Below are 17,700 nucleotides of genomic sequence, written 5' to 3'. Positions count from 1 at the left end.
TTAGCCCTTAAAAGTGCAATCCTTACATACATTAGAGGCACCTACCACCGGATCTACCTTAATAGGTAGCTCCATGGTGGTAGGTTTCCTTTAAACATTTCGTCTCTTGTCTACTTTGGATCCATGACATTAACCTGTTTATGCCTCCGAAGATTGCACATATGATGGAAGGAAAGTGTTAAACATGCAAACGTTCTCCCTGGAAAGTGAACCATGTACCCAGTGCACCTGTCAGGTGAGATTCATTCATTTCATTCATTGTGAACCCACTAAGTTCTCTAAGGCTTTCTATGATAGCCAGACAAGGTGTAAAAATATTCACTTAGCCGAAGTCCAGTCCATTGGTTTGTCTCCCATCGCCTCTGATGCTGGTCTTTGCTAGACAGTGAGTGGTGAGTCTCTCATAATGACTGAATTTTAGCCTCACTCATCATAGTGATGTCATCACTAATACATCATAGTTCTGGTGCATGTGACATCCAAGCCTATTCAAAAGAACTATTTTTACACAGCCCCCTAAATCATGCTTTCCCATGTTAAAAAGTTCACTAAAATAGACAGGTACATCATATCTAAAATCTGAAGAAAAAGTTGATATCTACCATATATATACTGCTAGATCTATATGGTTTAAGTTATTATATGTACAGGCTGTCCCCTACTTATGAACACCCAACTTACATACGACCCCTAGTTACAAACGGACCTCTGGATGCTGGTAATTTATTGTACTTTAGTCCCAGGCTACAATAAACAGCTGTAACAGTTACCACAAGTGTCTGTAATGAAGCTTTATTGTTACTCCTGGTTTTTATGACAACCCAACATTTTTAAAATCCACTTGTCACAGAGACCAAAAAGAATTTGGGTGGGGTTACAGTTATAAAATATACAGTTCCGACTTACATACAAATTCAACTTAAGAACAAACCTGTAGAACCTATCTTGTATGTAACCAGGGGACTGCCTGTAATCTTAATGGACGAGTAAAGGTTTGCAGTAATTTTGGAGTTTAAAATTACTACTCAAAGAATTTATACTGTTAAAGGGGTTGTCCGAGTTTTTGAAAAAAAGCTAAAAGTGGCCGGTACAGGGCTGCTTAAAAAAAAATAAAGATGTACTTACCTCCCGGTGCCCTCCCGTATCCAGCGCTGCTGTCACTCCGGTCCGGGCGCCATGTAAACAAACATGGCCGCCGGAGCAGCGCTGGACTCAGTTACGGCCGGACCCGACAACCTTCCGGCCCCCATACACAATGCTGTGTATAGGGACGGATAGGCGTGCCCGGCCACGGCCGGCCGGAAGCTGAATCCAGCGCTGCTCCGGCGGCCATGTTCGTTTACATGGCGCCCGGACCGGAGTGACAGCAGCGCTGGATACGGGAGGGCAGCGGGAGGTAAGTACATCTTTATTTTTTTTAAGCAGCCCTGTCCCGGCCACTTTTATCTTTTTTTCAAAAACTCGGACAACCCCTTTAAGGGAAAATTATAAATTCTGTCCACTCATATGTCATTATTTTAGAATTTCTTTCTTATTTTTATAAGGTTGGTGAAGTCCAGTGTGAGGCTATCTCCTGTTCCATCACCTGCTCCCATCCATATACGTTCCCTGGAGAATGTTGTGCCACCTGTGAAGGTATAGATCCTACGTTTCACATTACTTTCATAGACTGGTGTTTATATAGTATTTATTTTATATTCTGCCTGTGCAGAGGTGTCCTACCTTATTTCTTCTTGGTTAAACATGTCCTGATATGAGTGGCAGAAGAAATGGATAATCTACAGTATAGCGTAAAAATGTATGATCATGTGTGGACCACCACATGTCCCCTTGACCTGCTCCAAAGCAATGAGCAGTGTCGGTCTGAGGTTTTATGCCAGCATATTAAAATTATTCTGGGAGCTAACCTTCCCTCAAACCTAAGTAATAGACCCTAGTAGCCTTCAAAGTGGCTTGTCTTCTGTTGTACTGTAACTATATGGTCTAGTATTGGGTTAGAGCAAAGAACCCATAGGATTCTCCAATACTTCCTTGGGGCAGTACAACACCGCCAGTGGGACTTCAGGGTCTTGGCAATCCTGTATACTAAACAGGAAGCTCCATAGACCAAGTTAATGTAATTTAGAACAAACCTGATCGATTGGGACCTACAAATCCCATAAGTCCCGATGGTATGGAGCAGGACAGAGAGAATTTTTGCTCCTCCATTCTTGGTCTTTGCTGTTGGATAAATGTTATTCCTGACACAACCGTTTTAAATTGATGCATGTCTTAGTGCATGGTAAATCCATTCCAGTCCGTCTGAACCTATGACATGAGATGAGGCATTTATGAAATTAAAATAATATTTTCCCTTTTAACAACAGAGTGTGCATTTGAAGAACATGTTTTAGAGAATGGAGGGTCTTACATTCTGAAGCCTGATCCATGTGTTGTATGTCATTGTTTTGTAAGTATCCATAGTTTCCCATGAAATATCTGGTAAATTTCTTCATGCAGCCTAAAAAGGACCAAACCATTTACCATTAGTCTTAGACAAATTGGATGAGATCTAGTGATAGTTATACAGAATTTCTTCACTAGGCCGGAAATGTTCATTGTGAAGAAAGAGAAGGCTCTTGTACCCCATGCGAGGAGAAGACTCAGGATTGTCTGAATGGTATGGTCCACCATGGTTCACTATGACACAACCTTTATGGAAGATTTTAGATAGTTTCTGATGATGTCTTTTTCTTATCTAGAGGTTCCAGGCTCTTTTCACAACAATGAACACTCTCAGCAAGATATCATAATCCAAAAAGCTGATGTTCCAGTGAAGCTACTGAGTGTTACCGATCCATCTCCACCGAACCGATTGGCCTTCAACTTGAAACTACTCTCAAGGAGTAACTCTCTTACAACACCCACATTTTCATCTATTCCGAGTTTTATTTCTCAAACAGAGGTCCCCAGTTTTCAGCAAACAAAGTTGATTGAAATTGTTCAAGCTTCTCAAAACCTTGAATTGGCGTCGTCTTTACAAATTGAACTAAAAACTGATATGGAACCAGATATGAAAGTTGTTCCGGTATCACATGACGACAACATTAGGACTGATTTTGTGTCTCTTTCTACCTCAACTATATTTTCTTTTCAGCCCGTTGCTTTCTCAGGTACCACCACTAGACCTTTGCCTTCAACAAGTCACTCTACCTCAAAGTTCCATGACCAAGTTGGCGTTAACCTGGCCCCTAATGGCCCATCTCCAGCATCTCCAGTTTTTTCATCATCCCCACCTCTTGGTTCCTTTCCACAACTAGAACCTATATCCAAACTTCCTCCAACACTAACAACGTCCTCTAAGACTTTAGTTAGAGAAGATACGTTGCTTGCGTCTTCTCATGATCTTCATAGGTCATCATCTGTGGCAGATCAGTCTGCTACATCTTCAGTTTCTTTGAAGCCTCCAAGTGGCACAGTCTATCCATCAAGTCATTCGGCTCCTCTTTCACATTGGACATACAACACAAAACTTTCTAGTACGGATTCGGAAGAAACCAAGATAACAGTTTATGAAAGTGACCAACGCGGAGGTAAAAAGTTAATGCAATATTTTACTCTTGGTTGGTCAATGGAATAAGATTGAATCCGAATTTTATGGTTAACGGATACATTCTGGTTTTCTTTTCTTTAGATTGCTTTCTACAGGACCACATATTTACCAATGGCTCTATCTACATTGCTGACTTGGACGACTGCCTGCATTGTGAATGTCTGGTAAAACTCACCCTACCAAGTGGCTCCATTATTGTGGTGGCAAAAATTCCTAAACCCTATAGCAAAATCTATGTTTGGCTGTCACTTTGTTATTAAACATAGATGTGTGAATTTTGATAGAGTAAGTTCTAAGGTGTTTTCCAGGATTTATTTTTAGACCACCTAGGTGACCAATATCAGATGATTGGGGGTTCAAAGTGCCCAGATCCCATATTCTTAGGAAAGATTTACAAAAATTGTAAAATACCTTTAATTCTACTACTAATAATCTTGTGGCTAACTTTCCTTTTGCCTTTCAGAAAGAAGAAATCTATTGCATTACACCAACACGTTTGTCCCATGGACTGTGTTGTCAGGGCTGTGATCGCATCCCAGTGGACTCCTGTTCTAAGGAAACAAACCAGGTAATGAGGTTCTATTTGTTAACATGTTAGTATGGTATTTTTTGGTATTTATTTTGCATGTAGGGGTTTCCCCATGAAAGAAGGTGTCACAGCCACGGGTGCCCCTGCGACCCATATCCCAGGAGCACCTGTGTGCCTTACTGTGCCCCCAGACCCTGCCTGGTAACATAGCTCTCTCGGCTCCAGCAGCGCCCCTCACCTTCCCTGCGGTCCGGCACGTGCGTCCGTGCTTCATAGGGTGCGCACACGCCGGCTCTGTAAGATTTAAAGGGCCATTGCGCCATTAATTGGCGCTGGCTTGCTGCCTCCCATGGCACAAATGGCACAAGTTGTCTTCTCCTAAATCTCTCCTCCTCAAGGAGCAGAGGAGATGTTGAGGGAGGGCCATGAGTGAGGAGAGGAAAAGCAATTAAGGACAAAACAACTCGTGAATGGGCATAGGCAGTAAAATATTATATAGTAAAAACATTTGATCCACTGGGAGATTGGGTGGTTTGAGATTTGGCAAAGAGCTGAGGATCGTTGTTTTCTGTATGTACAGCTCTGAATAGACTCTCTATAGCAGTGATGGCAAACCTTTTGGAGACAAAGGGGCATATTTATCAGGACCTGAAATAATCGCAAATGCTAGCTTATTGGTAACTTTTGCAATTATATGCCCCGATCCGCCACCTTCACGCCAGAGGGCCGTGAAGGGGGGGCGCGGCCGGCCGGCCGAGCGGGGTGTTACTGTATGAAAAGTCGCCAGCTGCATTTTTTTCTACGCCAGGCCCTGCCGGGCATAGGATAAACGCTGCACTGCCGGCAGCACCGATACATCAAGAGGCGGAAGCCTCTTGATGTATCGGGCTGCGAACTTGCAGCGGCGGGGCAAGCGCCAGCGTATGATAAATATCCCCCAAAGTGCCCAAACTACAACCAAAATCCAATTATTTACCCTGAAGTGCCAACATGTCATTTGAAGCAGTAACTTATTGCTACCTGTTATTAAAAAATTTTTCAATCGCATCGGCCCCCTGAGGCCACCAATACAGTTGAAAGAAGGAGGACAAATTCAGACATCATTATAGCTTCTCTCCAGGGTCTCAGTAGAGGAAGAATGTTGAGTCCAACAGGAGGACCTCAACATTGCAGTTCTGTCCACACCTTCTCACCATTCCTGCAATTCCAAACATCCAATGGAGTGTTGCTTTAAAATACCGCTGAGAGCAGCATCTCTTAAGTTTCCTGGGACTGCAGGAAGTTTTGTTAGATTTGGTCCTATTTGGTGAACTCTGTCCTGGGGCAATGGTCTCAGTGCCCACAGAAATGGCTCCGAGTGCCACCTCTGGCAACCGTGCCATAGGTTCACCACCACTGCTCTATAGCAACAACCCGTAGCTGATAAGATTGGGGCAACAGTTCTGATGGGATTTTAACATAGTTTATTAAATACAAACTTTAAAAAATGAGGAATTCCCTACATATATGTTTCTGACTCAGTGGGGAATATGGGATGTCTTGCCCTCCTAGAACTCCTTATAAGATTTCCATGATCTCCATCCCTTTTACAATTGTGTCTGTCTCTGACTAGCAATACACATATGTCAGCATAGCTTTCTTCTCCAGATTCAGGCAGAACGGGGGAAAGGATTTGAGTTCTGTAAATGTCAAGGAGTTACTCTTCAATGCCGTTCCTGCTCCTACAAACATGGATGTAGCTCGGAGGCCACCTCACAAAGTTCAGAGTCAGGTAAGTGCTTCCTGAATTAGCAGAATTAAAGTATTTTGAAGGCTATAACATATAAGATGTGTATTTATAATATAAGAGGTCATGGGACCTAAGAATACATACAGTACTAAAACATCTTAAAGGGTTTAATTAAAGGAAATCTAGCATGATAAACCAGAGGCACTTAATCATAGTTCTAGGCCCCGTGTCTGGGGTAATCTTCTTATATTTGTTATCTATGACCTCCTTCCTTCTAGAATCAACTAATTAGCCAGAAGGGCTCTCAGGGGTGTTACTGCTGTAGTCGTCAGCATTGGTTCACCAGTAAGTCTTGATGTCTAGGGCCCAAGACAACAAGAAATGCTTGTTAATCAATTACTTCAAACGTCACTTATCAGACTCATTGGGGTTCATTTACTAAGGGCCCGATTCGCGTTTTCCCGACGTGTTACCCGAATATTTCCGATTTGGGCCGATTGTACCTGAATTGCCCCGGGATTTTGGCGCACGCGATGGGATTGTGGCGCATCGGGACTGGCATGCACGCAATGGAAATTGGGGGCGTGGCCGAACGAAAACCCGACGTATTCGGAAAAACCGCCGCATTTAAAAACCGAAAATGTGTTGCTTGGGAAGTGCTTACCTTCACCTGGTCCAGCTCGGTGTATTCCGGTGCGTTCAGATGATTTTCAGCGTCTGGACCCGAATCCTGTTCAGAGAACGTGCCGCTGGATCACGAATGGGCCGGGTAAGTAAATCTGCCCCATTGATTGGATGAGCAGCTACTGAAGCGATTTCTTGCTTTGTCAGTAGGCCACAACAGGAAATTAGTGGAATTTGAGTCGAAAAAAGTTGACCATTTAAACTTTGCTTTTAGATCAAAACTAGAGATGAGCGAACACTAAAATGCTCGGGTACTCGTTATTCGAGACGAACTTTTCCCGATGCTCGAGTGCTCGTCTCGAATAACGAACCCCATTGAAGTCAATGGGAGACTCGAGCATTTTTCAAGGGGACCAAGGCTCTGCACAGGGAAGCTTGGCCAAACACCTGGGAACCTCAGAAAAGGATGGAAACACCACGGAAATGGACAGGAAACAGCAGGGGCAGCATGCATGGATGCCTCTGAGGCTGCTTAAACGCACCATTATGCCAAAATTATGGGCAACAGCATGGCCATGACAGAGTGACAGAATGAAGCTAGATAGTATCTAAAACATCCAATAATTGACCCTGACACTATAGGGGACGGCATGCAGAGGCAGCGGCAGCAGGCTAGAGAGTTACATGGCGACATACCCTAAATGGACTCAGGCTTCAAACCAATGGGTGGCAGAGAGGAACCAAAGGAGGTGAGCAAGAAGTGCTCAAATAATATCGGTACATGATAAAAGTTTGCCAGTATATTTTGTGGATTACACAGCAGGGTGGCGACAAAGTTAACATGGAAGCCATGAAAACAACCCAAAATTCTGCCTGACACAGCTCGTTTGATAAGGGGACCATGTATGGAGGCAGTGAACTAGTAGTAGATTAAAGGTGCTGCAGTTAAAACTATGTTAGTTGAATCTTGGCATGGAGCTGGCGCTCCGCTGCCAGACGAGCTTTCGCCAATCCAAGCCCCTGTCTCTAGGCTACTCCCCAAACAGCACTTTTGTATAAGATCAAGTGTAGTAGCGTTCTTATAAGTTTAGGATATGCCGGGTGAGGGGAATGTAAACAGATACGCAAGAAGCGCATGATGCGCATGGAGCTGGCGCTCCGCTGCCAGACGAGCTTTCGCCAATCCAAGCCCCTGTCTCTAGGCTACTCCCCAAACAGCACTTTTGTATAAGATCAAGTGTAGTAGCGTTCTTATAAGTTTAGGATATGCCGGGTGAGGGGAATGTAAACAGATGCGCAAGAAGCGCATGATGCGCATGGAGCTGGCGCTCCGCTGCCAGGCGAGCTTTCGCAAATCCAAGCCCCTGTCTCTAGGCTACTCCCCAAACAGCACTTTTGTATAAGATCAAGTGTAGTAGCGTTCTTATAAGTTTAGGATATGGCGGGTGAGGGGAATGTAAACAGATGCGCAAGAAGCGCTGAAATAATATCCCTAAATGGTAAAAGTTTGCAAGTATATTTTGTGGATTACACAGCAGGGTGGCGACAAAGTTAACAACTTTGATGTGGAATGCCCTGTAATAGCTCTTGGGCGGTGTGCCTTTTATCGCCTAGGCTCAGCAGTTTCAGCACCGCCTGCTGTCGCTTAGCGACGGCACTGCTGCTGTGCCTAGAGCTACCGACTGATGGCGCCATGCCCACGGATGGTAATTCGGAGGAGGAGGAGGTGGAGGAGGGGTGGGAGGAGGTATAGTAGGCCTTTGAGACCTGGACCGAGGTAGGCCCCGCAATTCTCTGCGTCGGCAGTATATGACCAGCCCCAGGGTCAGACTCGGTCCCAGCCTGCACCAAGTTAAGTGTAGTAGCGTTCTTATAAGTTTGGGATATGGCGGGTTAGGGGAATGTAAACAGATGCGCAAGAAGCGCATGATGCGCATGGAGCTGGCGTTCCGCTGCCAGGCGAGCTTTCGCCAATCCAAGCCCCTGTCTCTAGGCTACTCCCCAAACAGCACTTCTAAGAACCTTTTGTATAAGATCAAGTGTAGTAGCGTTCTTATAAGTTTAGGATATGCCGGGTGAGGGGAATGTAAACAGATGCGCAAGAAGCGCTGAAATAATATCCCTAAATGGTAAAAGTTTGCCAGTATATTTTGTGGATAACACAGCAGGGTGGCGACAAAGTTAACAACTTTGATGTGGAATCCATGAAAACAACCCAAATTTCTGCCTGACACACCTCGTTTGATAAAGGGACGATGTATGGAGGCAGCTATATGGACGACTTTTGGAGGTAGCAATGGAGACAACGTGTGGAGGCTGCTATGGAGACAATTTAATTTGGATAGTGCCTGTATGTGGCAGTCCCAAACATTTTTCAAACCAGAGGAGCAGGTAGGTGGCCCTCCAGTAAAATGGAATAGATTGAGTGCCTGTATGTGGCAGTCCCAAAAATTCTTCAAACCAGAGGAGCAGGTAGGTGGCCCTCCAGTAAAATGGAATAGATTGAGTGCCTGTATGTGGCAGTCCCAAAAATTGTTCAAACCAGAGGAGCAGGTAGGTGGCCCTCCAGTAAAATGGAATAGATTGAGTGCCTGTATGTGGCAGTCCCAAAAATTCTTCAAACCAGAGGAGCAGGTAGGTGGCCCTCCAGTAAAATGGAATAGATTGAGTGCCTGTATGTGGCAGTCCCAAAAATTGTTCAAACCAGAGGAGCAGGTAGGTGGCCCTCCAGTAAAATGGAATAGATTGAGTGCCTGTATGTGGCAGTCCCAAAAATTGTTCAAACCAGAGGAGCAGGTAGGTGGCCCTCCAGTAAAATGGAATAGATTGAGTGCCTGTATGTGGCAGTCCCAAAAATTGTTCAAACCAGAGGAGCAGGTAGGTGGCCCTCCAGTAAAATGGAATAGATTGAGTGCCTGTATGTGGCAGTCCCAAAAATTCTTCAAACCAGAGGAGCAGGTAGGTGGCCCTCCAGTAAAATGGAATAGATTGAGTGCCTGTATGTGGCAGTCCCAAAAATTGTTCAAACCAGAGGACCGGGTAGGTGGCCCTCCAGAAAAATGGAATAGATTGAGTGCCTGTATGTGGCACTCACAAAAATTGTTTCAAACAGAGGACCGGGTAGGTGGCCCTCCAGAAAAATTAAATGCATGAAGTATAGCAAGAGCCAGTGGGCCCTGTCAAAAAATAGCCATTTTCCTCTGCTTTACTGTACAAAGAGGAGGAGAAGGAGGAAAATGAGGAGGAGGAGGAGGAGTGGATCAATTATTCAGGTTGAGCTTCCTTCACCTGGTGGAGATTGGAAATTCTGAGAAATCCAGCCTTTATTCATTTTAATAAGCGTCAGCCTGTCAGCGCTGTCAGTCGACAGGCGTGTACGCTTATCGGTGATGATGCCACCAGCTGCACTGAAAACCCGCTCGGACAAGACGCTAGCGGCAGGGCAGGCAAGAACCTCCAAGGCGTACAGCGCCAGTTCGTGCCACATGTCCAGCTTTGAAACCCAGTAGTTGTAGGGAGCTGTGTGATCATTTAGGACGATGGTATGGTCAGCTACGTACTCCCTCACCATCTTTCTGTAAAGATCAGCCCTACTCTGCCGAGACTGGGGACAGGTGACAGTGTCTTGCTGGGGTGACATAAAGCTGGCAAAAGCCTTGTAAAGCGTACCCTTGCCAGTGCTGGACAAGCTGCCTGCTCGCCTACTCTCCCTCGCTACTTGTCCCGCAGAACTACGCACTCTGCCGCTAGCGCTGTCAGAAGGGAAATACTGTTTCAGCTTGTGCACCAGGGCCTGCTGGTATTCATGCATTCTCACACTCCTTTCCTCTGCAGGGATGAGAGTGGCAAGATTTTGCTTGTACCGTGGGTCCAGGAGAGTGAACACCCAGTAATCGGTGCTGGAATAAATTCTTTGAACGCGAGGGTCACGGGATAGGCAGCCTAGCATGAAATCTGCCATATGCGCCAGAGTACCAACGCGTAAGAATTCACTCCCCTCACTGGCCTGACTGTCCATTTCCTCCTCCTCCAACTCCTCCAACTCCTCTTCTTCTGCCCATACACGCTGAACAGTGAAGGACTCAACAATGGTCCCCTCTTGTGTCTCGCCAACATTCTCCTCCTCTTCCTCCTCATCCTCCTCCACCTCCACCTCCTCCGATATGCGCTGAGAAACAGACCTCAGGGTGCTTTGGCTATCAACAAGGGAATATTCTTCCCCCGTCTCTTGTGACGAGCGCAAAGCTTCCGACTTCATGCTGACCAGAGAGTTTTTCAACAGGCCAAGCAGCGGGATGGTGAGGCTGATGATGGCGGCATCGCCACTGACCATCTGTGTTGACTCCTCAAAGTTACTCAGCACCTGACAGATATCAGACATCCACGTCCACTCCTCATTGTAGACTTGAGGAAGCTGACTGACCTGACTACCAGTTCTGGTGGAAGTTGACATCTGGCAGTCTACAATCGCTCTGCGCTGCTGGTAAACTCTGGATAACATGGTCAGTGTTGAATTCCACCTCGTGGGCACGTCGCACAACAGTCGGTGAGCGGGCAGTTGGAGGCGGCGCTGCGCTGCCCTGAGAGTGGCAGCATCTGGGCTGGACTTCCTGAAATGCGCACAGATGCGGCGCACCTTCGTGAGCAAATCAGACAGATTGGGGTATGTCTTGAGGAAACGCTGCACTATCAGATTTAACACATGGGCCAGGCATGGCACATGTGTCAGTCTGCCGAGTTGCAGAGCCGCCACCAGGTTACGGCCGTTGTCACACACAACCATTCCCGGCTTGAGGTTCAGCGGTGCCAGCCACAGATCAGTCTGCGCCGTGATGCCCTGTAATAGCTCTTGGGCGGTGTGCCTTTTGTCGCCTAGGCTCAGCAGTTTGAGCACCGCCTGCTGTCGCTTAGCGACGGCACTGCTGCTGTGCCTAGAGCTACCGACTGATGGCGCCGTGCCCACGGATGGTAGTTCGGAGGAGGAGGTGGAGGAGGGGTGGGAGGAGGAGGAGGCATAGTAGGCCTGAAACACCTGGACCGAGGTAGGCCCCGCAATCCTCGGCGTCGGCAGTATATGAGCAGCCCCAGGGTCAGACTCGGTCCCAGCCTCCACCAAGTTAACCCAATGTGCCGTCAGCGATATATAGTGGCCCTGCCCGGCAGCACTCGTCCACGTGTCCGTGGTCAGGTGGACCTTGTCAGAAACGGCGTTGGTCAGGGCACGGATGATGTTGTCTGACACGTGCTGGTGCAGGGCTGGGACGGCACATCGGGAAAAGTAGTGGCGGCTGGGGACCGAATACCGAGGGGCGGCCGCCGCCATGAGGTTGCGAAAGGCCTCGGTCTCTACTAGCCTATAGGGCAGCATCTCCAGGCTAAGCAATCTGGAGATGTGCACATTAAGGGCTTGGGCGTGCGGGTGGGTTGCACTATATTTGCGTTTCCGCTCCAGCGTCTGGGGTATGGAGAGCTGAACGCTGGTGGATGCTGTGGAGGATCGTGGAGGCGACGATGGGGTTTTTGTGGCAGGGTCCTGGGCAGGGGGCTGACTAGCAGCTGACACAGGGGAAGGAGCAGTGGTGTGCACGGCCGGAGGTGAACGGGCTTGTTGCCACTGAGTGGGGTGCTTAGCATTCATATGCCTGCGCATACTGGTGGTAGTTAAGCTAGTAGTGGTGGAACCCCTGCTGAGCCTGGTTTGGCAAATGTTGCACACCACAGTCCGTCGGTCATCCGGTGTTTCCTTAAAGAACCTCCACACTTCTGAAGATCTAGCCCTCGCCGCAAGAGCCCTCACCACGGGAGCTTCACTAGTTGACAGTGGCGCTGATGCACCAGCTCTGGCCCTGCCTCTCCGTCTGGCCCCACCACTGCCTCTTCCAACCTGTTCAGGTCGAGGACTCTCCTCCGTCTCAGAAGCACTGTGTTCACCCGGCCTCTCAACCCAGCTTGGGTCTGTCACCTCATCATCCTCCGATCCCTCAGTCTGCTCCCCCCTCGGACTTCCTGCCCTGACAACAACTTCCCCACTGTCTGACAACCGTGTCTCCTCATCGTCGGACACCTCTTTACACACTTCCACTACGTCAAGAAGGTCATCATCACCCACAGACTGTGACTGGTGGAAAACCTGGGCATCGGAAAATTGCTCAGCAGCAACCGGACAAGTGGTTTGTGACTGTGGGAAGGGTCCAGAAAACAGTTCCTCAGAGTATGCCGGTTCAAATGGCAAATTTTCCTGGGAGGGGGCAGACTGGGGGGGAGGAGGCTGAGGTGCAGGAGCTGGAGGAGTGGGGATTTCGGTGACATGGGTGGACTGCGTGGAAGACTGACTGGTGGTGGACAAATTGCTCGAAGCATTGTCAGCAATCCACGACATCACCTGTTCGCACTGTTCTGGCCTCAACAGTGCTCTACCACGAGTCCCAGTAACTTCAGACATGAACCTAGGGAGTGTAGCTCTGCGGCGTTCCCCTGCTCCCTCATCAGCAGGTGGTGTCTCACCCCGCCCAGGACCACGGCCTCTGACCCCTGCAGTAGTTGGACGCCCACGTCCCCGCCCTCGTCCTCTACCCCTAGCCCTGGGGTTAAACATTTTTAAAATGAGAGTTATAACTTTTTTTTTTTTTTTACTTTTTTTTGTTTTTTTTTGTGTTTTTTTGTGTTTTTTGTTTTTTTTTGTGTTTTTTGTTTTTTTTTGAGTTTTTAGAACCAAACAATCCTATCCTATTGCTATGGCTATTTTCTAGCCAAGTATCAAAGGAAGCACACTACTATGCCAGATGAGATGACACTGAGTTAGTGCCTAATAGAAATCCAACCCCTACTGAATTTTCCCACTTCAGCCTTTGCTATGGATATGTGCGCCACTAAGCGCAGAACACAGCGGTCGCAAGTCTCACTACAAATTGCTCAGAATTGGCAAGTACATGCACTGCAGAAACTAAAGCCACCAGCAGATCAACCAGAAATCAAATATATAGAACGCTACTGTAGGCTTCAAGAAGCTGTTTGTATTCTCCTATGGCTATTTTCTAGCCAAGTATCAAAGGAAGCACACTACTATGCCAGATGAGATGACACTGAGTTATTGCCTAATAGAAATCCAACCCCTACTGAATTTTGCCACTTCAGCCTTTGCTATGGATATGTGCGCCACTAAGCGCAGAACACAGCGGTCGCAAGTCTCACTACAAATTGCTCAGAATTGGCAAGTACATGCACTGCAGAAACTACAGCCACCAGCAGATCAACCAGAAATCAAATATATAGAACGCTACTGTAGGCTTCAAGAAGCTATTTGTATTCTCCTATGGCTATTTTCTAGCCAAGTATCAAAGGAAGCACACTACTATGCCAGATGAGATGACACTGAGTTAGTGCCTAATAGAAATCCAACCCCTACTGAATTTTCCCACTTCAGCCTTTGCTATGGATATGTGCGCCACTAAGCGCAGAACACAGCGGTCGCAAGTCTCACTACAAATTGCTCAGAATTGGCAAGTACATGCACTGCAGAAACTAAAGCCACCAGCAGATCAACCAGAAATCAAATATATAGAACGCTACTGTAGGCTTCAAGAAGCTGTTTGTATTCTCCTATGGCTATTTTCTAGCCAAGTATCAAAGGAAGCACACTACTATGCCAGATGAGATGACACTGAGTTAGTGCCTAATAGAAATCCAACCCCTACTGAATTTTCCCACTTCGGTCTTTGCTATGGATATGTGTGCCACTAAGAGCTAAACACAACGGTAGCAAGTCCCCCTGCTAATTCCTCACAAAATGGTAAAAGATGCAAATTAAAATAAAAAAAGTAGAACGTTATTGTAGCCCTAAGAAGGGCTGTTGGGTTCTTTGAGAATCACTCCTGCCTAACAGTAAGCTAATAGAACACCCTAACGCTTTCCCTGACCAGCAGCAGCTCTCTCCCTAGCGGCATCCAGACACAGAATGATCCGAGCAGCGCGGCCAGCGGCTAGTCTATCCCAGGGTCACCTGATCTGGCCAGCCAACCACTGCTATCGACGTGTAAGGGTACCACGTCATGCTGGGTGGAGTGCAGAGTCTCCTGGCTTGTGATTGGCTCTGTTTCTGGCCGCCAAAAAGCAAAACGGCGGGAGCTGCCATTTTCTCGAGCGGGCGAAGTATTCGTCCGAGCAACGATCAGTTTCGAGTACCCTAATGCTCGACCGAGCATCAAGCTCGGACGAGCATGTTCGCTCATCTCTAATCAAAACCCTACAAACTTGAATACCTGGGTTCCTCTTGTTTTTTTTCGACAAGCCCAAGACTGTAGGGGATAATTTAAGACCTTGAGGACTATGTTTATAAGATCCAGGATTAAATACACCAAGAGCTGTTATTATCTTCCCTTTTAGATCAAAACCCTACAAACCTGAAGACCTGGGTTCCTCTTGTTTTTTTCGACGAGCCCAGGATGGTAGAGGATGAACTAAGACCTTGAGGACAATGTTTTCAAGATCCAGTATTAAACATCCCAAGAACTGTTATTATCTTCTGATGTCAGCTCCTTGAAGGTTCTTCATCATTTCAAAGGTGAGAATGTCGAAACGATGATCATGCCTACAGGCGGTCCCCTACTTAAGGACACCCGACTTACAGACAACCCATAGTTACAGACAGACCCCTCTGACCTCTGGTGAAGCTTTCTGGATGCTTTACTATAGTCCCAGATTGCAATAATCAGCTGTAAGGTGCCTGTACTGAAGCTTTATTGATAATCCTTGGACCCATTACAGCAAAAAATGTTTAAACTCCAATTGTCACTGGGGCCAAAAATTTTTTTTTGTCTGGATCTACAATTATAAAATATACAGTTTCGACTTACATACAAATTCAACTTAAGAACAAACCTCCGGACCCCATCTTGTACGTAACCCGGGGACTGTCTGTATTTGGTTTTTAGGTTTTTCCAACCTACAATTCGATCTTTTTTTGGTTCCTATGTATTTAGAACTTATGTAAACCAATACTTACTAGTGTTTTGTAGACTCCACTATACCTTTTCTTGAACTTGATGGACATACAGCATGTACTTACTATGCACTCTGTTCTTTTTGTTCTTTGAACAGTTCTCAGTAGTATCTATGTTGTCAAGTGTCGATTACAGAGCATGGTCAACAGTACATATAATATGCCCTGACAACACAGCTGACATCTGCTCGAGCACCACTGGAAGATAGTTCATTATTTTATTTATGACTAATACTTGATGCAAGAAGTGAGATCTCCTGGATGAAGAAAATACACAGGGTAGTACTACTGCATGAAAAGAAAGAAGCAAAAGACGTTCCCCTCTTCCAAAAGGATACTCTTCGGTCTGCTCTTGGGTATTGGTTCAAACCGGTGCTTTACTACAGGGAGGGCAAGAGGGGCAACTAGCCAAAATCCTCCACCTTCTAGTTCCCTATAACCCTTTCTAGACATATAAGTTTAGGTATAACTATCAATTTCACCATACACTGATCAGAATATGATTGAATGAGGCCTCTCCAATAGTTGGGAAATAATGAGCTAACTTTTTGGTAAGTATATTTCGAAAGTTTGTATTTCAATTTTGTATGTTTTACCCCAACAAAACTCTTCTAAAGACCAAAGAAAAACCTTGATAAATGCAAAAGAATACAAAAGAGTCCAGCTCAACTCTGCAAAGTCTACATGGACCTTACTCTGACCAGATGTCTTGGGTATAAGAAGGTTTCAGCCTTCAGGAAAAAAACAAGACACACAATATTCCAGCACAATCAAATTTGTTAAATTACTTGAACTTTGGAATTCATATCACGAGAGCTGCTTCTATTTGGTCATTGTACCCTTTAAATTAGACGTTTATACCGTCAAACTTGATTCCCAAGGATCACGATCTTGATGTAACCTTTGTTCCAGGCCAAAAATTTACAACAATTCTCCATTTCATGGTGGTTGTCAATAACCTTCACAATCATCTACCTATGACTCGTCACCAAGAGGCATCGGTATCAATCTCTCCAACCTATTTATGTAAAAGTGGCCAGTATTCTCTAGAACCTACATGTTCTACCATGTTCAGTAGACTGCACTGACGTGATACGTGGCGCCCACCATAGTAAACATATAGCAGTTCTAGTAAAGTTAAGAAAGTATTTCTGCTGTATGAAAAACATGGTATGGTTAAGTTTTAGTTACCTGTTATATGGGATGTGTTTCTAATATTTATGAAATAAAAGTTGTATTTGATAAGACAATAAAATTATCAGTAAAGCGATTACAATAGTAGATTTTCTAAATAAAAATTAAAAAAAGATTGAAAAATTTGTATTTAGTTGATTCATATACATTCTTATTTGTCCGTATTCATGACAACTTCCAAGCTTCTCAAGAATTCCCCGTAACACATAATAAAACCATCACCATGCTATCAAACCTTGAGACTCAAACATACATCAAATACAAAGGTGGACCTTATGGGGCTCATTTACTTAGGGTCGCGGATCGCACTACCATCGGACTGTTCGTATGTTTCAGGAATTGCGTGGCTTGGACAGGTATTTAACAGGTGTCTGGGATGGGTATGTGTCACATGTGATTGGATTTTGGCGCAGCTGCGCTGACTTCCATGCGGCACAAGTTGGGGGGGGGGTGCCATCGGGTGGACGATCCAACTGATTCAGACTGAGCACAGGATTTAACTTTCAAATTGTGTCGCAAGCCAAGCAGTTACATGGATCAGGAAGAAGAAGATGAACTGTGTCGGACCTGAGCGGGGAAGCGACACATGCAGGATATCTTAGTTAACTTCACAAACTTAGTTGACTTCTTTTTTTTGCAGGTTTCCACACAAAATTCAGAAGAACCAAGTCATGCTCCATCTGTTAGTGCCAATCTATCCAGTTCTTGAACAATTTCTGGAACACTTGCATGAATGTTTACCTTCGATAGAATTCTCCCACAACTTTCAATTTTACTTTCCTGTGGGACCCTGGGTTTATCCAGGTGATTTTGAGAATGCAATACATTGAACTTTATATTAGTTATAAAATTTAAGTGCTAAGTTTTGCGATTCGTTCTGAAAAAAAGTGAAAATTTGGCAAAAGTTTGTAAAAATTCTTCATTTTCCAAGTTTGAAATGTTCTGCTTTTCAGACAGGAAGTAAAACTACCCAAAAAGCTTGATAATTAACATTTACGGAATGTCTGCTTTATGTTAGGATGATATTTTATGCA

General features: G+C 45.6%; 1 protein-coding gene across 2 annotated transcripts in view; it reads left to right on the top strand.

Moving 5' to 3' along the window:
- The window catches only part of LOC140071161 (von Willebrand factor C and EGF domain-containing protein-like), a 55,032-nt gene extending 38,290 nt beyond the window's left edge, over positions 1-16,742 (top strand). Inside the window, exons 22-31 of one of the 2 annotated variants that reach the window (XM_072118514.1) lie at positions 153-235; positions 1,545-1,635; positions 2,367-2,449; positions 2,584-2,659; positions 2,742-3,572; positions 3,674-3,756; positions 4,056-4,160; positions 5,769-5,892; positions 14,857-15,034; positions 15,571-16,742. In XM_072118514.1, the coding sequence (XP_071974615.1) occupies positions 153-235; positions 1,545-1,635; positions 2,367-2,449; positions 2,584-2,659; positions 2,742-3,572; positions 3,674-3,756; positions 4,056-4,160; positions 5,769-5,892; positions 14,857-14,942 (1,562 nt within the window). In that variant the 3' untranslated portion in view covers positions 14,943-15,034; positions 15,571-16,742. Of the gene's footprint in view, positions 1-152; positions 236-1,544; positions 1,636-2,366; positions 2,450-2,583; positions 2,660-2,741; positions 3,573-3,673; positions 3,757-4,055; positions 4,161-5,768; positions 5,893-14,856; positions 15,035-15,570 lie in introns of those variants that run through there. The other variant, XM_072118515.1, reaches the window with a different exon arrangement.
- The last annotated feature ends 958 nt before the right edge of the window (positions 16,743-17,700 follow it).

Source organism: Engystomops pustulosus, chromosome 7 (genome assembly GCF_040894005.1).
Source record: "Engystomops pustulosus chromosome 7, aEngPut4.maternal, whole genome shotgun sequence".
NCBI classification, from domain to species: Eukaryota; Metazoa; Chordata; class Amphibia; order Anura; family Leptodactylidae; genus Engystomops; species Engystomops pustulosus.
This window is presented reverse-complemented; position numbering and strand designations above follow the sequence as displayed.